This window comes from Pagrus pagrus (assembly GCF_965226575.1).
Source record: "Pagrus pagrus genome assembly, chromosome: 21".
In the NCBI taxonomy this organism is placed as follows: domain Eukaryota; kingdom Metazoa; phylum Chordata; class Actinopteri; order Spariformes; family Sparidae; genus Pagrus; species Pagrus pagrus.
The window spans coordinates 11,557,922-11,579,110 of NC_140208.1; the positions used below are offsets into that span (position 1 = coordinate 11,557,922).

Consider the following 21,189-nt stretch of genomic DNA (forward strand, 5'->3'; position numbering starts at 1 on the left):
GACATTTTGACTTGCGCATGCTCACTGACTGACACGGCTTACTGGGACACTTAATGGAAAGGAGTCAACATTAACGTTATTGGACACAGCTGTACTTGTCCTGCTTTGACAAGTCAAAATGTCTGCCGTGAAAAGAGTTTTAAAGGTAAAAACACCACACTGAAGACTGAAGCTAAGAGTATGCAGTGTATTCATTCAAGAGAAGTGACAAAATGAAGTTCACTCAAACCAATATCAAACTAAATTTTAAGTGCGCTGCCGATGAACTCTCCTCTAGTCAGCTGTTAACAGCTGGAAAATAATTAAACAGATTGAGGGTGGCGCTGAAACAGCAAAGTATTAAATCTTTGTTGTCTCTGTCAAGTTTTATTAATTAAAAGTAGCTTGCCAAAGTTCCTGACTCACATTTGACACGTGTATTGTACGTATGTTGATATTTTTGTGTACTGCTAACAGAGTAAATCATAATGATTAGTATGAGATTGAAGCGGGACACTTCATTCTCAGCAGCGAACAGCTTGAGTCCAGCTCCGGGTTTTATTATCTGCCAGAGTGGTCGTCCTCCCTGGTGTGTGTGTGTGTGTGTGTTTAATGATGGTGGGTTCCCATCCATTCTCATGGTAATTGGAGATCTGGAATGGAGTTTTTGCAGCGGGACGCGCGGTCCTCTACGGGGCTCAGGAGCTGGACTTCAGATTGACAATGGACTATCGTAGAATGGGTGGCGTTGTTTGAACCAGTGTGTGTGTGTGTTCGTGTGTGAAGCGGGGGGGTGTGTGTGCTTGTTTTTGAAGTGGTTCGAAGAAAGTTGCGAGCAGCAGGTGGGTGAAGCCTCTTCTCCTTTCTCCCTCTTGCTCTCTTTTTCGTCTGTGGACGAGGCAGCCAAAATATAGTGCAGTGGAGTGAATGCACAGCTGAATCACTGAACTTGTTTGTTTTGTGTTTGTTACAGCTGAGATTTAAGTGGGACCTTTACATATTTTTACTTAATTTATTTGCAAAGCATTGATAAGTCGTTCAAAAAACATCATTGTGTATTTGACCTATTTTTGCCTATCCAAAGCTGAAAGCATTCCCAGATGGACATTGTTGCACTAAATCAGTTTTTCTGTAAATTTGAATCTTGAAACTTTCAAAAAACAAACAAACAAAAAAATTGAAAAACACCAGATTTTATACACGAGTGAATGCATATTAACCATAAATCATAGTGTGATCCTCAGGAATTCACTCCTGTCATCTTTGGGCATTGCCACCTGATATCTACTGCTGCTACTGTTTTTGTTAAATCCTTGATTGCCTGTGCTCATGTATCAGCTGTGATCGCAGCTGTGACTGTCTGAAGATAGAAGGTGTGGTTTACTAAAGAGATCTAGTCTGACTCTGAAGGACACTCCCTGTTGCCACAGAAATCCAGTCTGCGTTGTATTTATAACTGTAAGCTCAGCGCTGAACGTGATTCATAAGGTGTTGAAATGGAAATCAAGAGCTCGGATCCGACTTGACAAATTGTCTGATTCCTGTGAAGCGTTCAGGCTACTTTTTAAAGAAGCGGGTTCACTGAGTTCTTGCTGAGTAAATCTTCAAATCTTTCCTCAAATCTGGAACATTTGCTGTAAGATCTGTTCCAGGGTTTACTGTGCGAAGATGTCCAGATGACTCAGCGAACCTGCTTTTTGGAAACAGGCCCAGCTCTGTCAGACACTATCGATTCCACCTGTTGATGCCTGGGCATTACTAAGACTGACTTAAAGCTCTTGTTCGTTGCATTTTTTAACATCAGAGCCTCACTGGTGTCCTTCTGAATTTCTTTTTTCCTGTGACAAATGTTGTCAAAGTTATTTTTATTTAGGTTCTTCTTCTTCTGGTCTTTCCTGTAAAATGCTTTGGCGTTCTTTTCAATAAGGCAGCTCAGTTTTTGCTCCAAAAAGAGCAAAAAAAACAAAACTAGTCCGTCAGACTTGCCATTTTTCCACCAAACATTTGATGAGATCAGGAGACATTTAAAACAGAGAGAGGGAATCAAAGGAGAACAGTTCCTCTGCCTTCATTAGCCCAAATAACCCATAATAAGCCTATATAGTTCAAGAGATTACATAGGCAGTCTCTTTGTTTTATTTCCCATACCCTCTAATATGTGCAACTAGGTCATGGTTTGAATACAACTCATTTACAAACCCTCATGCTGCTGGGTTTCTGTACAGAGACCCCCGGCTCCCTGCAGAGCTGTCTAGATGTTTGCTTCCCACAAAGAGTGTTTATATATACTGTCTACACCCAAGGCGTACTTTTTGTCTTGTAAAGTTTAAAACATCTCTTTTCCTAAACCTGTCTCCCCCCTAAAGTGCTCTACATAGGTTTGAATAAGTATAATATGGCTGTTTTTTGTACAATTATCTAGCATCTATCTTACAGATACAGCAGGTGTGCTATTGGTTGTCATATTACAGATATTGAATTGACAATCAACAGGTGTTTACGGTCAGACAACAGCAAGAAAACTCTTTGATTTGACTGGCTTGATGCCATATTGTTGTTTTCAGCAACAGGTTGTAGTCTCTTCAACAGGTGTGGGATTGAGTAGATACTAAGTGATTGTTATGTGGGTGTTTCCTGGACATACCTGCAGACTGCGTGACACAGGCGAGTCCTGTTCCACATGCTGATGTGCTAACCCTAACCCACGTTACACCTCTGATTGTGTGTTTGACAATCCATGCAATTTTTTGATTGTTGAATCAAATAGCCGGATATTGAAGTTTTTAGAATAAATGCTGTGTGTTTGTGCAATCGTGCAAACAACTGCACTCTCTTCACCCTCAACACTTCTCAGAACAAAGCAAAGTGGAATTCCACAGAAGTGGGTCAAAATCTGCTAATGCCGTTTCACAGGTTGCTTATGGTGGAAATAGCTTCGTATTTAACCCTGTGAAGTGGAGCATATGATGTTGTTGTTAAGTGTGCGTGTGTGTGCGTGGAGGATCAAACGTGGGAATAAGCCGATTGATTCCAATTAAAACCTGCAGTCTTTTGTTTTCAGTCTCTCTTGTGTATTATGTTGCTGCATGACTTTTCAAACCCATTAGCGAGCTGCTTTCTCATCAGCGGGGAAATGCCCGGCTGCTGTGGCAGTTGGCAGAGCAGCCGTGGCGGACGATAGAGGGGAGATGCAGTGCAAAGCGATGAGAAAAGCTCCTTGAGTCGAGCTTTAGCCAAGTCACGTGAAGAGAGAGAGGAATGAGGTCAGGGAGGGAGGAAGACAAAAGGCAGGTGGCCGAGGATCACACAAGGTTCAACAAGTTTTAATATTTTATTAAATGTTCATTTAGGAAGCTTGTGAATCAATAGTGAGTAGAAAAGTGTGTGTTTATCATGAAAGCAGTCACACTTGGGAATTAACTTTTTGTTGTTACTGCTTTTGTGTGATTTAAACAAAACTGTGATGCTGCAGAAGTCTGGCTGTGTGTGTGTGTGTGTGTGTGTGTGTGTGTGTGTGTGTGTGTGTGTGTGTGTGTGTGTGTGTGTGTGTGTGTGTGTGTGTGTGTGTGTGTGTGTGTGTGTGTGTGTGTGTGTGTGTGTGTGTGTGTGTGTGTATAATGTAGCACAAACTATTCTCAAGTGCATGGGGTGACATGAGGGTAAGCAGAGTTAACTTCATTAGCCTCTGACAGCATCTGTTCAAGGAGCGAGGGTGACGTCACCCTCATCCCTCAACACAGCGCAACACATGCTACATCTTCCCCCCACTGATATGTCTTTAAAATACACACCACCTCCAAAGACAGCAGTGTTTCCCCTGAGGTTTGTAATAATAATAATAACACTAAATAACAATCAATGCTTTTCCTGCACAACATCTCAGAGTCACACTTACAGGATAATGCTGGCAATAATCCAGCTGCAACTAAAAATAAATACTCATCCCAATTTCCCAGAACCCGAGATGATGTCTTCAGGTTACGTCTTTTATCCAACCAAAAAAACCCAAAGTCTCTTCATTTACTATCATAAATGACAAATAGAAGAAGCAAATCCTCACAGTTAAGAAGAATAACTGTCTTAACTATATTGAGAATTGATTCATCATTTATGAAGCAGAAATTCGCCAGTTCGAGCTTCTTAAATGTGAGGATTTGTTGCTTTTCTTTGTCATTTGTCAGCAAATGAAGAGTCTTTGGGTTTTGGGCTGTTTGTTGGACAAAAGAAGCAATTTGAAGACATCACTTTAGGCTAAACGATCTATCGATTGATCGTGAGAATAATCTGCAGATTAATCGAGGATAAAAGTAATCGTGCGGTTAAAGATATTTGAAGGAAAATCCCAATTCTCTTTGTCAGATTTAGAAAATTTTGTCCAACAAGGATCATCAGTCTCCAGTACAGTTATCGCTCTTCCCTCAGTCCCCCTCTAACTGCCTCTTCTTTAATATCTGCCCCGTCCCTGAGAGACTGTATGTCTGTAGTTGCTGTCACAGGCCATTGTGCCACACACAAAGAGCCTGAGTCCACTCCAGTATTGGGTCCATTCATAAAAAGCAGTGGTGCATGAACCAGGCTCTCCCTCCAGTCCCAGGCCCCCCTAGAGATCATCCCTCTGGTAGTGATAGCAGAGACATTGATCAAAAGCTGCTCAGACAAGACGAAGAGTAAAGGGTGGAGCGAATGGGTGGGTGGGCAGGAGGATGTTTGGATTCAGTGAATGGAGACATGGGCTGGGAACGTTTTTCCTCTTTGCTCTTTCCCTTTTTGGACTTTGTCATCTCGAATAACCCCTTTGTGTCACGTTTTTGCTACAACAAGCTTTGGGTTCATGCCAATTTCATGGAAAATAATGAGCAGAAAATGAATCATTTATGAGAAGAAATTCATAGCTTGGGCTTAAAAACTGTTCACTCAAAACTGCTTCGATGAATGGTGTTAATAGTTCTTCATAAAAGAGAAGTGGCAGTGTGAATGAGATCTAAACTAAATCTTCTCCCCCGTCTTTGCAGAGATGACGCTCCTGTCGTCCCAGCCCAAGTCCCTGGAATCCACCCCGACCGGGGACTCGCCTGCCACGGCCGGCACGGGCACCGAGGATCCCGAGCTGAGGATGATGGAAAAAAGGTCAAAGGTCATCGAGGAGCTGCTGCAGACAGAAAAGGACTACAACAAGGACCTGCGGATGTGTGTGGAGGAGATCATCGAGCCGCTGCAGAAGAAGCAGGTAAGCGTTTTGCAGCTGAACTCGACAGAGACTAAAGCACTTACAAGCAAACAGAAGACAAAATGGATGTTAGTAGGAGAGGAGCAGGAGTGGAAACCAGAAAAAATATGGGGGCATTATGACCCTGAGAGGCAACCGGGAGAGAGCAGTGAAGAATGGGAGTCTCCAGAGGAAAATCAGGAGGGTTGGCAAGTGTGGGTGCCTGCAGGAAACATTAAAAACATTATTCAGCTTTAATGGAACAATTCTCAGTTTAACAGAGAATGGAGGCTTTTAGTACATTTTGATCATATTGTGGATAGGAACATGCTGCAGAGAAGCCTGGGTGTACACCACTGCTTCCACCTCTTTGCTGGGTTTACTGTACCTTCATTATATCATCTTTTGTCTGTGTTAAACTTCTATTTTATCATGTACATCATCATGTCATTGTTTGTCATCTTAATGTTTGTTTTATCGGTGAACTCTCATATAACTTGAGTGAAGGAGATAGCAGAGAAAGATCAGAAACTTGGATAAGGTGCTTACACAGAATCATTGTTCATATCCGAGTGCTCCGGCTAGTTTCGCCGATGCCGACTAAGATTTTTTCTAGGTTTCTGGATCAAGAATATTGATACCATAACCATGATTGGAAATACTCCAAAAACAAAAAACAATTATAACCATTAGATTAGTGTGTTTGCCTCCGTGTAATTCAGTTAAAAGCAAACATGAGTTTCTACCTTGTTTTAACACTTCCTTTCTGTATTTTCTACAGGTTAAAAACGTGGACTTTGATGGGCTCTTTGGAAACATCAGCTCTGTGATCGACCTGTCACAGCGCCTGCTTGATACCCTGCAGGACACGGACTCTATTGGTAAGAAGCCAGTTTTTAAAAGATGCACATCTTATTATCCAATCAGGCAGCTTCCATCTGCACGTATACTCTGTACTCTATGTTTCAACCATAAACGGTCACCTGATCAAATTTTACTGGCTGGGTAAGACTTTGAACACAGTTGTGATCCTTTTTTAACTTATCGGTTACAGCTCACATTTCTGTCTTTCCAACTTTTTGTGTGTTTTGGTGTAATTTTCCATGCGAGTAAAACATATCCTCCTTCTTCCTTTCCTGTTTCCAATTTTCAATGAACACATGACCATATGTTTCTGTACCCTCTGCTCTCTCAGGAAAGGTATTTCTGGACTTCAAAGCCGAGCTGGAGGAGGTGTACAAGATCTACTGCCAGAACCACGACGATGCCATCTCTCTGCTGGAGAGCTACGAGAAAGACGAACACATCCAGCGCCATGTGCTGGAGTGTCTGGAGAGACTGAGGTGAGTCACCGAAAGGAGGACAAAAAACATCTGAAAATGGAGTCATCAAAGTTTCAGATTTCAGCTTTGACCTGCGTGTTTGACTTTTAAACAAAAATGTTGCACGGGGGTGGCCAAAAATGTGCATGTACGTGTGTAAAAGCATGAAAACATGGAAACAAGAGTGACCACTAATGGAAATGTACAGTTTGAGTAAAACATTAACTGTAAATGTTTGTTGATCATTTATTGTTTGTAGAGGCCAGTAAGTGAAAATATAACTGGATCAGCACACGTTAAACTTCAGTAGGTTTTCCAGTAGAATGATAATTTCAAAATGGAGTCTGTAGACATTTACGAGGTTCAGATTTTCTGTTGTCATAGTGTATGTTTTGAAAAAGTTCAAAGCTGCAGCAAGGTTTCCTGTAATGGAATTAATTTATGATGGGGTTTTTTTTCGTTAGCAGACTTTGAACTTTGACTCATGGGTGAGTTGTGACAAAGGAGGGCAGTAAATCTTTAAACAGAAGAAAAACTTTATAAGTGACAGATTATTGCACTTAAAGGGCCAGTTCACCCCAAATTAAAAATACATATTTTTCCTCTTACCGAGTTTTGGAGATGCCAGCCGAAGACGTATATCTCTCCAATATAATGAAGCAAGATGGCACTCAGCTTGTGGTGCTCAAAGCCAAGAAAGGAATTTGAAAAGCTCATCAGAAAAGGCCGTCTCCAGAAATCATGACCCGATTACTCAAAGTAATGCAGAGATCTTGTTGTGATGTTTACATCTGCTCACAACAAGGTCTGTCCATTATTTTGAGTAACCAGGTCATGATTTCTGGAAAGAGACGTTGTTGTTGAGTTCTTTAAATGTTTTTTTTTTTTTTTTTTTGTGCTTTGAGAACCGCAAGTTGAGTGCAATGTAGTTCAGTTAGAAAACAATCTAGCTGGATAAATAGTACTACAGATAAGGACAAAGATGTGTATATATTTTTGATTTCAGTGAGTGAGGTGAACTGTCCCTTTACCTTACCCAACTCCTGCTGTGTGAATACACCACCTGAGAGTGTTCCTGTTACTCAGTCATGTGTTGCGCAGTCAAAGAAATGCTGCCTACCTGGTTTCACCTGTCTGGTTTCACCATCAGTGACTCAGACACTTGAGTTGCCACTGCTGTAAAATACAGTCATCCATCTGTGTTTGAAGATAAACACGGGTTTTATCAGACCGGAAGCTTTAATAAAGAAAAGGGCGCTGTTTCCAAGAAGAAAGTGCACACTGCCAATCCCTTGTTGACATACAGTACAGTTGTTTATCCTCTGAATTACAGTTTTTCTTGTCATTTTTCTAAGTTTACTGTAAAGCTGACTGCCTTGTCAGGAAAACAACACTCTTCTAAAGTGTGTGTGTGTCTTTGGTAACCTATTCAGCCTTTAAAAAGGTCACATGTTCTGCCACCTTCTAGAAACTGCCAAGTTTTACAGCCACACTTGGTTTCTGTCCAACTTTAAGAGAATTCACGAAACAAAACCATAACAACCGCCGGTGCAGTCGGCTTGAATGTTTTATTGACTCTTTTTAAAGCTGAAGTGAAACTGTGTGGATTTACTCTATACAGAGGCAAATGTGTGCTTTGAGTACTGTATATATTTAACTTTCATGTAAGTTATCATGAGCTCATAGGTTTATAAATCCTGTTTTTGTCACTTTCTATCTCTTTCCAACCTTCCTCTCAACAGGGCCATGTATCGCGAGTGGTAAGTCTCCAGAACGCCATGATTTCCAGCATGAAATCATCTTGACCGCATGCGTTTTGCTCTCTAACCCCCCCGGACTGTGTGTGTGTGTATGTGTGTATGTGCTTGCTGACCCTGTGTGATAGCAGAAAACATTTTTTTTTAAAAAGTTGTGCGCTCAGTGTGGAAGGCTCTAAAAACATCTGTGCTTGCGTTTCAATTTCCTTTCCTGGACTGAGATGGATTAATTCATCTTTTATTGTTGGTGTTTGCATGTGCATGTGAATACTGTGTGATATTGTTCTGAGGAGAAATATTCAACATGTCCATGATTCCTCCTGCTCTCCTCTTCTGTGGATAAACGATGTCATTGTTGATCGTGGGGAATGCATCTAATGCCATCTTCTGGACAAAAACAGCAACTGCAATTTAACAGATTCAGTCAATATTGTTTTAAAAAACAACGGTTATAAGATCTTTTCTCAATATTATGAGGTTATTTGTAACCAAAAACTATGGGAGCCCATTTACAGCAGTTAAAGAAAATAAAATAAGTGAAGATTAAGCTTGATTAAAAAAATATTCCAATTGTAAGTCATCATTATAAATAAAAGAGTTGAAAATATGAGATTATCTCCTTTTACATAATTTTTGTCAGTAACAGGAAATAATATAATAATGAGGAAAGATTTTTGTTTTTAGATTCAAGTGATTGGCTTCCAACAAACAGACTAATCATGCAGTTACACTGGTTGCAGTTGCTGAATGAATTTGTCCTCTAGATCGCATTAAAATCAAGCAAATCAATATTTGTTGATGTATTTTTTTCCTCTGCCTTCCCTGTTCATTCATGTCTCCTAAAACTTGCATTGGTCATCATCAGAATATACCTTCAGTATATGTGACGATGGTTGCGTATCATTGGATCATACAATCCACGATACAGAGACATGTGCTACATGAACATGGGAAGAAACATTTCTTGTCAACATAACGCAATAGCTGTGGCTGTGATGGTGGGTGTAACGCTACCACACTGTCATTTTCCCTTCAACCAAACCCTGTCTGCTCTCTCTGTCACTCTTTCAGGGGGAAAACAAACTACATCAACCTCGGCTCTTTCTTAATCAAGCCGGTGCAGCGGGTGATGCGTTACCCTCTGCTGCTGATGGAGTTGCTTGGGGCCACACCGGAGCGCCACCATGACCGGCTCCACCTGACTCAGGCTCTGCAGGCCGTCAAAGAGATCAACGTGAACATCAACGAGTACAAGCGCAGGAAAGATCTTGGTAAAAATCCCTTAAAGCCAGTTTGAGTTTAGTCTTCTTTTGTTACTTTTATCAAGAACACCGTTTAAACTGTTGTCCTTCTGACGTCCACAGTGGTGAAATACAGGAAAGGCGACGAGGACACGTTCATTGACAAGATCTCCAAGCTGAGCATGCACTCCATTATCAAGAAGTCCAACCGAGTCAGCAGCCACCTCAAACACCTCACAGGGATCTCACCCCAGGTACATCACTGCGCCGAGCCAAGTTTCCTAAACTAAGTGGAGGAAAAACTGCTGAATCTCGCTGAATAAAATCGTGTTTGTTCTGATCGCTTTTCATTTTACTGTCTTTTTGCCAGATTAAAGATGAAGCGTTTGACGAGGCGGAGAAGAGGTTCAGGCTGCAGGAGAGACTCATCAAGTCTTTTATCAGGGACATTTCCTTGTACCTGCAACATATAAGGGTATGAACTTCTTACCAAAATCACATGAAACACAAGCTGAGCGATTGCACGGCCAGCACAAATAAGACAAAATGAAACTGTGTAATTCCCAAAGCACAGCAATTAATATAGTGTAACAATCTCTTTAGGAGTCAGCATCTGTGAAGGTTTTGGCAGCCATCAGTTTCTGTGACATCTACACCGAGCGCAGCATCCTCGATCCAGAGCGCTTCCAGAGAGCTCACCGCTGCATCAGTGACAAGCAGTTCACACAGTTTGTAAGTCCTCTACCTCTCTTTAGCCTCACTTAGTGACTGTAAAAGTACATTGGGATTGACCTCTGATCGCATCCTATCATCTTTCAACCCCATTCCCTCATTCCCTGAGCAGAAGGAGCGCACAGAGGCCTTAGTCATCAACCCGCTCACCCAGCTCCTCCTCATGTTCGCCGGGCCGCACAAACTCATCCAGAAGCGCTTCGACAAGCTGCTGGACTACGACAACTGCAAGGAGCGCGCCGACCGCCTCAAGGACCGCCGCGTCCAGGACGAACTGCAGGCGGCACGCAACAACTACGAGGCGCTCAACGCCCAACTTCTGGACGAGCTGCCCAAGTTCCACATCGCAGCGCAGGAGCTGTTCACTGGCTGCGTGAAGGCTTTCGCTCAAGCTCAGAAGCACTTCATGAAGACGACAATGGGAGAGCTGAAGCCCCTCCTACAGGTTGTGAGTGTTGAAGGAAGCGGGACACTTACAAAAATCAAATCACAATGTAGTTGTGCTTGTTTCTTTTATTAACTCACTTTTTCTTTGGCTCCAGTTTTCTAGCAAAGTTGGCACGGAGGGTAACCTGATCGCACAGTTCCAAGAAGAGTACGGACGAGTTCTCCAGCTTCTGCAGGGCTTCAGCTTCTGCCCGGAGAACCTGCCTCCGGCCACCACTGCAAAAAAGCCCTTCGAGAAGAAGACTCTGGAGAAACCGACCTCTAAAAAACAACTGCCAGGAGCTGTGAGTTTAACTCAAACCATTTTTGCCATAACATATTTTAAAACATGCTGTAACATGATCTGACGACGAGTCTTGTCCTGGTTCCTTTCAGCCCACGTCCACCACACAGACGGATGAGCACCGTGCAGGACTTCTGGTACGCTACGGTCCTGAGAAACTTTTCCAGGCAGAGAGAAACTTTAATGCAGCTCAGGATCTGGACGTGTCTATACAAGAGGGAGACCTTGTGGGTGTCATCAAGCAGCAGGACCCCATGGGAAGCAACAACCGCTGGCTAATTGATAATGGAGGTAGGTAGTAGTTAAACAAACCAGCCAAATATTTTGGAGTGCAAGCAATATAATGTTATTCCATGTCTTCTCTTGTGTTTCTTTATTTGCAGTCACCAAGGGTTTTGTGTACAGCTCCTTCCTCAAACCCTACAACCCACGCAGGAGCCAGTCAGACGTGTCCATCGAGAGCCAGTCCTCCAATGAGTCAGGGTACGGCGGCTCCTCCCCTGTTTTCTCCCGTCAAAACAGCAACAGCACGCTGACCTTTAACCAGGAAACAGCCACCGTCAGCTTCTCCACATCGCAGCCACCGAGTCATTCATCGCCACACCCATCTCTGGACTCTGCTTCATCCCGTAGGAGTCACCACAGAGATGCACACAACCCTGACTCTGCCAGTCAGAGCAACTCCATAAACTCCTCGCCCCGAAATCTCTCAAACCGCAGGGAGTTCTCAGACCCACCGTACCGAAACTCTCACGGTCACAGAGACACAGAGCCTTCTTACCGGCATTCGGGCAATCACAGAGACATGTACGATACGAGTTATGGAAGTAGGAGCAGCCAGAAGGAGATGTCGGACCTCTCAGAGACGGAGTCGTATTCTTCACTCAGAAACAACCGCTCACAGCGGTATGGACACACAGACAACAGCTACAGTTCATACCAGTGGAGAAATGGAGATAATGGCGGCCAGAAGAGGTCTGCGTACTCCAGAGATGAGTACATCGAGCCGGAGCGGGAGCCAGAGCCAGAACCAGAACCAGAGCCAGAGCCAGAGCCAGAACCAGAACCAGAACCAGTAGACGAGAGTGAAGGAGATGGTCATCAGGTGAGATTTTGTTTAACTGTCATGAGACTTTAAGACATCATTACGTGATAAAACGAAGTGTTTCAGTTATTCTGACGGCAATTTGTCATAAACTCTGTGCACTACCTGTACAGCACCACAAGAAAACTTTCTGTCACAAGAAAACAAGAAAAGTCAGCAGCTATCTAAATAATAAATGGAGTTTTTTGCGGCTAAAGAGATGGTGGAGACCAAAAACGGAGCTAAAATGAGAGTGAAAATTGGCTATAAATTCGTTGGGGGCTAGAAACAGGACTCCTGTTTGCTAAGATGCCAACCATAACAACCTTACAAGGTGATTTTATGTCAATGTTATGATTACGGCTTCTTCCCCTGCCATCAAAGGGTCAAAATCTTGAATAAAAACTGCTTTAAAGCTGGAAAAAACACAAACTATGACATTGTTTTAACTTTTTGATCCATGTTTGTCTTTAGATTTACTACGCTCTCTACTCCTTCGATGCCCGTTGCGCCAATGAACTGAGCATCTCAGCCAACCAGCAGCTGCGGATTCTGGAGTTCCAGGACATGAACGGCAACAGCGACTGGTGGCTGGGTGAAGCAGGAGGCCGGCGAGGCTATGTGCCTTCCAACTACATCCGCAAATCAGAATACACATGAACAAGCGGATGATACCTGAGACTGTATTTGGACCGGAGAAGGCTGCGAGCGGACAGAACAAATAGACAAACGACCATCTGGACACGCTGTGACTTATTTTTGATCTGTTTTCATGGAGTTTGGTAGTGAGAAGGACTGACTGTTGCTGCTGACTCTGCTCCTTAAAGTTAGCATTATATGCCTATATTTATAGACTTTTTATATTATTTTTACATTCTGTTGTTTCCAGCAGAAAACCTGTGAATTGCACCAGATTTTTGCCATATTCTCTGGAGCTGAAGACAATGAATTGTACGTTTTTAAGATAACAGTCTTAAAGGTTAGCACATTGGGAGATTGCAATGGAAATGTGAATATTTTGGGTTCAGGCTGGTTCTTCTAAGCAAACATCAAGTGGTATAGAGACGGACTGGCCTAAACACTGTGTTAATGAATTGTATTCTGCATGTGGTTTATTACACCACTAGAATTATGCATGAACATTAGATGCATTTACGCCGTACTGTTCAACAATCAAGGATTGAGGCACTTAGGATGATTATCCACTGGTTGCTGGTTTTGAAGTGTCTGTGGAGCCATCAACAAGAATGTGGAGTGTTGTATGAAATGAATTAAAAGCATGGACAAAGTTGAATGGCATATTATATATATGGTTTACAAGCACTCCCCCTCGTCAGTAACCTGAATACACTTTTGAACTGGGTTGACACTGTGCAAACAGGTGATGACCCTTTAACCTGTCAGAGGTTAACGAACAGGGAGAGAGAGATAGTGGTCTGATCTTTACTCTGATTTCTCCACATACTCCCCATGTACATTATATATAGAGCTGTATATTGAGTATATGATATTGCTCCCACTGTAAAGTGATCACTGTTTGAATAAAAAACAGCTCAGCTGACAAATAATGACAGTGTCCTTTTTTCGTTTTTCCTTTGTGGTGTAAGATCGTCATCTTGTTACATTAGGGCTGGTTACAATATCAGATTTTGACTACATGATTATCATGGACTGAAGATTTTTTTTTATCTCTGTTTTGGCAAATGAATTGCACACAAAATGCATGTGTAATGAGAGAGAGAGTCTGTAGCCATAAATGTACAAAAGTGTACAAAAGGAACAAATACGCTTACCGCCATGACAAAGCAAGAGCGGAAAGAAATAATTCAAAGGTGTTTTATTTTTACGATAAAATGTGTATTATTAACACAAAGTCAGTATTTCATTTTTAAATGTCACGGTTATCATGCCAATATCTGTACATTGCAACACCCCTGCATAAGGGTTTCTAACAACAGACCACAAAAAGATGCAATCTGTCATCATTAGATGTCACAACTTCCCCACAGCACACAAACACACCACATAGAGAGACTTTTGAAATCAATTTAGTCATTTAGTCTGCAACAGAGACATGAAAGTACATGAATACATGAAAATGGTGCCAGGCTGCCAGACAGGATCACCAGCCTGGCTTCATTTTCCCAGAAGACTTCAAGCCTGGTGACAGACAAAATAGCAATGTGGAAGTGATGGTGTCTCTATTCTGTAGCCATAACATTGTGCAATCAACATTTACTTTATGACACGATGAAGCAAAAAACTTGCCTATTGCCCGTTCAAGGCGTTTAGCTGTGACACACTGCAAATCTGTGCAAGCTCATATTTATGCATTATTTTGTTTAAGCAACATTATGTAGGAATTGGTATTTTGTGGGATTTGGCACCCCTTGGTTTCTAAGGACAACACCATTGTTGTAAATACATATCCCAGGTTTCTGTAACAGCATTGTCAGATATAATGTCAGATGAGCTAACGAAGGTTAAATGCTCTTTAATATTGAGAAACTTCAGATCACTCAGGAATGTTGACAAGAAAGACCTGACGACCACAAAAAGATTTTAAAGATTTTGAGGGAGAACTTTACACAGAGCTCCGTGCTTGCTGCTTTTACTTTTGATGACCTCGACAGAAATAAAGGCGCACAGGGCAAAAAAAAGACAAAGTTTTGAGTCACATGTAACGTCTGTCAAATCAATGCGGGGTCCTAATGATTAACAGGGGGGTGTAGTGTTTGCGGGGTCTCTGTGTTATTTAGGACGCGCATCTCAGCAAAAAACCATAGACTGGTCCCGTCATGGCCAGGGTCCACAGCAACATGGGCTGCTTGGTAGCTTTACTCATACAACTATGTGCACTCACTGCGTTTGGACAAGACTTCCATGTAAGTATGAATCATGGAATCTTAAGTTTTATTAATATTCTGGAAAACATGCAAAGCTTGGTAAATAATCAATATATTTTGTGACAGGCGATCACAGGAGCAGATGACCTTACTGGTAAAAACACTCACTTTGTTTCCAGTTAACTAAAACTTGACTTTATCAGTCCTTCATGGCTGGAATGCTTAAATACCTCTTTTTCCCCTCACAGAATATGAGTATTATTATTATGATTTCCCCACTGAAATCCCTGCCGAAGAGGCTGATCTGACTCTAGATGACTGGTTGTATGAGCTCCTGGATATGACAGGTAAACAACCTCTGGCAAAAACAGCACATATGAGGGTTTATGATACGTGAATGCATGCAAGATTGATCAAGACATCCTTACAATCTATTGCACTCTGCTCCTGACTGGTTTTCTTGTCTTCATTTAGATGAGTGTGATCCAAACCCATGTTTGAACGGGGGCTCCTGTGACACCGCTGCTGATGGCGGCTTTTTATGTGTGTGCCCCGAGCGTTACACAGGAAAAAGGTGTCAGACAGGTACGAGTGTGCTCATTAATCTGCAGCAATTGACATAGGGAATGACAAGCTAATATGTATTTTCCCGAACTACCTATTTTTCTAAGTTTTACAAGATCAGGTAAATCAGAGCTTCATTTATAATACTCAGAGGTTGCAAATATTTTTTCAAAGGCTCAGTAAAGGCATTATAATTCCTGGAGTACAATAATATAAATATCTTAATAACTTTTCTTGCATTTTTTCAGTTTTCATTTTAAAACTACTGTGTGTAGGATTGGAAAAAATATAACTTTGGTGCCCCCCAGTGCTAGAAACACAAATATATGTAGCTCTGATGACCAAAAATGAATTTGGATGTAGTTTTTGAGTTAAATAGATGTCAAAGAATCATTGAGGGCATGACCTTATTTTCAAGTGATGTTGAGAGTACAATTAAAAATGAATAAATACACACAAAAATGATTCATGAGAAAGTTAGAAACATTTACATCCAAGAGCGACATAATTGTAATCATGGTTTTAAATTACCATCGTGAAAATACACACTAAAATATTGCACACCAAATAAAACAGAATTATTTTACTAATGAATAATACCAGAATAAATACATAGAATACTATAGTGGATGGAAAAGAAAGAAACTTAATGCACCTTGTGTTTTCACAGTTAAAGATGTTTGCAAGAACGTGAACTGTGGCCGTGGAAGCTGTGTCGTCACCACGACTGCTCCGTTCTACGAGTGCAAGTGCAAGCCTCCGTACAGGCCACCCAGCTGCAAGAAAGGTCTGTTGTTATGTATATGTTATTCTACTGATTTTTTCTAGTCAATCTTAATTTGTTGTCTCATTGGCACTGGACATCAGACAGTGATCTTCTCGCCTTCATTCACAGCCTCTCCCTGCAGGCCCAATCCCTGCCAGAACGGAGGCTCTTGCAAGAAGGGTCCCATGCGCTCCTCCGTCCAGTGTTCCTGCCCCGGTGGATACAGCGGAAAGTTCTGCGAAGTTGGTAAATACAAATACGTCATCGTCCAAAATAGAAGTCCACATGGTAAAGGTTCCATATTGCCTTTTTGATCATAAAGCAAGTCAAGGTGCTATATAAATATTGTGAAAGTATCAAGACGCTGGATCCACAGAGAAATGCATTCAGACACTGTCTTTAAATGAGGCGTCAGGACTTCTGCAACGTTGTGACATGACAGCCATATAGTCACCGCCAGCAAAAACACCGGCAGAGCTGATGCGGAAACATGGTGGGAGGTGCCTGCTCAGGCCTGTGAGAGCTGACCAATCATAGCAGACCTGTTTTTCAGGAGGGAGGCTTTAAAGACACAGGCACTAAAGCAGAGTGTTGAGACAGAGGGTGAATAGAGGTGCTGCAGCAATGGACAATACCGGACCTTAAAAAACGCATACTGTACATATTACCTGGTTAAAGAGAAACTTTCTTTTTTTTCCAGGACGAAACGACTGCTACCAAGACAACGGTGAGTCTTACCTCGGCATGGTGAGCGAGACAGTGGAAGGAGAAGAGTGTCTGGACTGGAACTCCTATTTCATCGTGCAGAAAGGCAGCGATCCCTTCCAAGAGTACGCGGGCTTCGATGGAATCGGGCCGCACAACTACTGCAGGTGAGGAGCCATCTTGTGTAAACATTGCACATGTTACTGTTAAAAAAACCTGTTTGCGCTCATACATGCGTACAGTACAAGTACATGGACTTGAAACCACAGAAAAGATCTATAAATGTGTTGACATTGCCCTTACAGTACTTGATTTGAAATGTGTATTCAAGGAACCCTGATGGAGACGATCAGCCCTGGTGCTTCATTAACAAAGATAACAAACTGAAGTGGAACTACTGTAAAGTTAGGAAATGTTCTGAAGGTAAATCACACAAACACACACAGAAAGATACTGGCCGCTACAAGTTTCATTTGCTCATTTTGATTTCCCTTTCCTGCCAGCTCCACAAACAGTTCCAACTCCAGCCAAGCCAGACACCTCCGCTGCCCAGTTCTCCCAGTGTGGGAAGCCGCAGCCCGGCCGCTCGGCCCGAATCTTCGGTGGGAAGAAGTCTCTTCCTGGAGCTCATCCGTGGCAGGTTTCCCTGCAGACCAGACCCAGAGGCTCCTCCAGGCCCTTCAGCCACATCTGTGGAGGCGTCCTCATCGAGTCCTGCTGGGTGCTCACTGCTGCACACTGCATGTAAGTATGTGTTTTCCAGACTGGTTGATGCGGACAAGCTCACCTCGGCTTTATTTAATTCTCTTGTGGGGTTTGTTTGTAACAGAAAAAGCGGAGATGAAATGCAGGTGGTGCTGGGAGGAGTGGACATAGAGAAGGATGAAGTGTACGATCAGGTCATTCAAGTGGAGAGGGCCATTGTGCATGAGGAATACAGGGAGAGCCCCTTTGCTCTTCATAATGATGTCGGTGAGGTGCAAAAATGGCTTTATTCACTATTATTCAATGAAATATAATTAGAATAAAAAACCTGTTCTGTCTAATTTTCTGACTTCCTGTCTCTCCTGTGCAGCCGTGCTTCAGCTGAAAGTGACGGACAAACCGTACTGTGCCAAAGAAACACGCTTTGTAAAGACAGTCTGCCTGCCAAACGTGCCCTTCACCAATGGGACCGAGTGTGTGATCTCAGGGTGGGGCGTGACTGAAACACGTAAGCATCATTTCAGTCTGCACTGTCAAATCACTCAGATCAGTACCAGTTAAAGGTACAGTACGCAAGAATTATACCTATGTATTGTGTCGCAAAGATATATAGCCTACTGAAGTTAGCATGCTAACCAGCTAGCCCCGACCCATCCCGGTCCAAAGCTCCTGTGCTTGCAGTGTAAAACACCAACACACTAGGAGTTACTCCAGCAATAAGCTGGCCCCTATTTGTTTTTGAATTCGACAGGTGGTCAACTCTTACATATTGCACCTTTAATGGGGTCAAATTGATGGTCATAATTAATCAAAAGGATTTTAACTCTACAGTATTTGAGTTGAGATAATGCGACTGAGTTACGCAGAACAAGTAGTTGTAAGAACATTGAAACCCAAAGGAGCAGCCCAGTTCTGAGATTAAATCAATAAAATGGGAAATGTTTTGAACTTTGGCAGCTCATGGATATTCATCCAGTTCACCTCTAGCACGCATTTACATCGGAAAACAGGGTAATGTACTTTTTATTTCAAAGTGTGTCATTTCAGGTGATTTTTTTAATTGGTTTTTAAATGTCACAAAACAAAATACAAAAAGTAAAATAAAATAAATTGCAATAGGTATTGTAGAAAGTGGACTATTTTTCAAAACCTGGTTCATACATTACCCACAATGCAACTTAGCCACTGTGAGTTATCCTGTAAGACTCGACTAAATGTATCACTGGATAAATTTAAACATTACAGCTGAAGTGACTCTCTTCCTGTCTCAGAGAAGTACGGTACCAACCAGCTGCTGGATGCTCGCGTCCTCCTGATCTCCCAGGAGAAATGTAAAGCTCCCCACGTCTACGGAGGCTCGCTGGACGACAGCATGTTCTGTGCAGGCAACATGAAAGGAGGCGTTGACTCCTGCCAGGTCTGCGAGACACATATTTTTCTTGTAACCCTGTTCATGAGAATAAATAAGGAGAGAACCGTGATAAAAACACCTCCTCTGTGTCCCTGCAGGGTGACTCTGGCGGCCCCCTGGTGTGTGAGCGTAATGGGACCCACTACGTTGTCGGTGTGGTGAGCTGGGGCGACGGCTGCGGAAAGAAGTACAAGCCTGGTGTCTACGCCAACGTCCGCAGATTTATTGACTGGATCGCTTCTCAGTTAATCTCATGAGGATGCACGTGACCTTAAAGTGCTGTGTGTGTGACCTCCAGACACACTGCCGCTAACTCTGTACTGTCCTCTTGTATCAATAAAAGCCTTCACTCCATCCCCGGGATGACACATTACCTCATATGTATTAGTGTTTTAAAGGTGTAGTATGTAATCTCTAACTGTCGTGAACTATATTCTTTTTATACATCCATGACTGTGGCTACTGTTAGCTTATTAGCTCAGTTAGCTCTGCAGCTAGCGGGACTACCAGCTGAGTGTTAGTGTTTTTGCACAGCAGCTTTGCCTTCGGCTAGCTGGTTAGCATGCTAGCTTCAGTAGATATCTCTACTACACAATACACAGACGTTATTTCTACACATTCTGTTCATAATATTAGTTAATTTTTGAATGTTTTCAACTAAATTTCTTACATACTGTGTTGCAGCTTTAAGTCACTGTTTTTATGTTACAAAACTAAGGTTCCACCTACTTTTTGGAGCAACTGTTAATAAAGACAAGTGTAAAGTATACTTCTGTGAGTGACTCCTTTAAACTGACGTTTATCAGTAATTTGTTGGTCTTTGTGACTCTTACGAGTGAGCGATAGGTATACTTTGTGGTAATTTCGATGATTTTTTTCTCCTTTTTGTTGTTGCTGTATGAGGTTTTGACATTGCACAACAATTGCCAATACAAACTTGAATTTTTCATTTGGACTCACCTCTCTGGTGTTACAATTCAGAGGAAAAAACAAAAAAGAGACTAAAGATCACAGGACAAAACAAACATCTGTATATCTCTGTGTCTCTGGTTACATAGAATAACCCTGGCTGCTATGATAAAACCTCTGCCAACTCAGACAGCCCTGGTAGGATGAGATGTTAATCCCAGACACAAACACATTTATTCTTGTAGAGATTGTTAAAGTCACTCTTCGACATGTTTTAGCACATCTTTCCAAAAAGGCAGTATCGAGGGCCAATCAAAAGGCTTGTTACACTTCCAACATTTATTATCTTGAACCCTAACTGTCTGAGGAGTAGAGAATAATATCTATACAGAATATTAAAGGTGCAATATGTTAGAAGTGGCCATCTGTCAAATTCATGCTCAAAAGACAAATATCACTGGACTAGCTGCTAACTGCTGCTAACTGTAGCTTTTGTTAGCAGGTTAGCTCAGGTAGCCATGCAGCTAGTGGTCCGGACTGGGAGCTCAGGGGCCAGGGGGGTGTTCGTGTTTAAGCCACACGTACAGGAACTTTGGACCAGGACGGGCTGGGGCAAGCCGGTTAGCAAGCTAACTTAAGTAGATATCAACAAAGTGTATAGACATCATATTATCAAAACACATCACATTCTGTTGATGATTTTAATTAATTTTTGAATGCTTCAAACTGAAATTCTTATAAATTTCCCCATTAAAATAGATAAACTTGCATCCTAGCCAGCATTTGCCATTCACACGTCCTAGTTTGAGTATTTAGCTTTTTTTTAAATAACCAACAGGTTGTGTCCATTTTCATTGAGAGTTTTGTAACACAGGTTCTTTTATCTGTCTGTCTTGCTGTATTATCCTCTAATGGTTGAAAACGTTCAAAACTGAACTAAAATGATCAACAAATGTGAAGGAACGATGTTTATGTATTGTGTGTTAAAGCATATATAGCGTGCTAACCAGCTAGCCCCATTCAAGCGCCCATTCTGGACTGCTATTTGCATGACTACTGTAACTCAGCTAACTAGCTAACATTAGCTACAGTTGACAGCAGATTACTCTGGTGATTATTAATTCAACATGTGGCCAATTCTCACATATTGCATATTAAATTTTACATTTCCTTCATTGTTTGCATTGATTTTTGCACAACACAGTCACCGCGTGCTTACGTTGCGTTGTAAT

General features: G+C 42.1%; 2 protein-coding genes across 8 annotated transcripts in view; both read left to right on the forward strand.

The window, feature by feature from the left end:
* dnmbp (dynamin binding protein) overlaps positions 1 to 13,345 on the forward strand; it is a 52,145-nt gene extending 38,800 nt beyond the window's left edge. For 3 of the 6 annotated variants that reach the window (XM_084342645.1, XM_084342649.1, XM_084342650.1), the window contains 13 exons: positions 4,992 to 5,206; positions 5,967 to 6,066; positions 6,381 to 6,528; positions 8,250 to 8,267; positions 9,336 to 9,535; positions 9,629 to 9,759; positions 9,876 to 9,980; positions 10,109 to 10,237; positions 10,350 to 10,685; positions 10,780 to 10,968; positions 11,060 to 11,258; positions 11,351 to 12,072; positions 12,526 to 13,345. In XM_084342645.1, coding sequence (XP_084198771.1) covers positions 4,992 to 5,206; positions 5,967 to 6,066; positions 6,381 to 6,528; positions 8,250 to 8,267; positions 9,336 to 9,535; positions 9,629 to 9,759; positions 9,876 to 9,980; positions 10,109 to 10,237; positions 10,350 to 10,685; positions 10,780 to 10,968; positions 11,060 to 11,258; positions 11,351 to 12,072; positions 12,526 to 12,711 — 2,678 coding nt within the window. In that variant the 3' untranslated portion in view covers positions 12,712 to 13,345. The remainder of the gene's footprint in view (positions 1 to 4,991; positions 5,207 to 5,966; positions 6,067 to 6,380; positions 6,529 to 8,249; positions 8,268 to 9,335; positions 9,536 to 9,628; positions 9,760 to 9,875; positions 9,981 to 10,108; positions 10,238 to 10,349; positions 10,686 to 10,779; positions 10,969 to 11,059; positions 11,259 to 11,350; positions 12,073 to 12,525) is intronic. The other 3 variants (XM_084342646.1, XM_084342647.1, XM_084342648.1) reach the window with 3 other exon arrangements.
* Positions 13,346 to 14,818: 1,473 nt separating this feature from the next.
* Positions 14,819 to 19,817, forward strand: LOC311250232 (hyaluronan-binding protein 2-like). Of its 2 annotated transcripts, XM_084341812.1 has the most exons (14): positions 14,819 to 14,936; positions 15,024 to 15,051; positions 15,146 to 15,244; positions 15,372 to 15,482; positions 16,132 to 16,248; positions 16,357 to 16,473; positions 16,928 to 17,099; positions 17,264 to 17,355; positions 17,436 to 17,676; positions 17,762 to 17,904; positions 18,008 to 18,145; positions 18,595 to 18,648; positions 18,909 to 19,054; positions 19,147 to 19,817. In XM_084341812.1, the coding sequence occupies exons 1-14, from the start codon at positions 14,850 to 14,852 to the stop codon at positions 19,303 to 19,305; spliced, it is 1,704 nt and encodes a 567-aa protein (XP_084197938.1). In that variant the 5' UTR covers positions 14,819 to 14,849; the 3' UTR covers positions 19,306 to 19,817. The 2 variants fall into 2 exon arrangements, with proteins under 2 accessions (XP_084197938.1, XP_084197939.1); XM_084341813.1 differs by lacking the exon at positions 18,595 to 18,648.
* Positions 19,818 to 21,189: the final 1,372 nt, after the last annotated feature.

Excerpts from the sequence above, each read along its gene's own strand:
- LOC311250232 (XM_084341812.1), top strand. The coding sequence starts at position 14,850 with ATGGCCAGGGTCCACAGCAACATGGGCTGCTTGGTAGCTTTACTCATA. Across the intron at positions 17,100-17,263 it reads GGGCCGCACAACTACTGCAG|GAACCCTGATGGAGACGATC; the intron begins GTGAGGAGCCAT and ends TGTGTATTCAAG. Across the intron at positions 18,649-18,908 it reads CATTTACATCGGAAAACAGG|AGAAGTACGGTACCAACCAG; the intron begins GTAATGTACTTT and ends TTCCTGTCTCAG.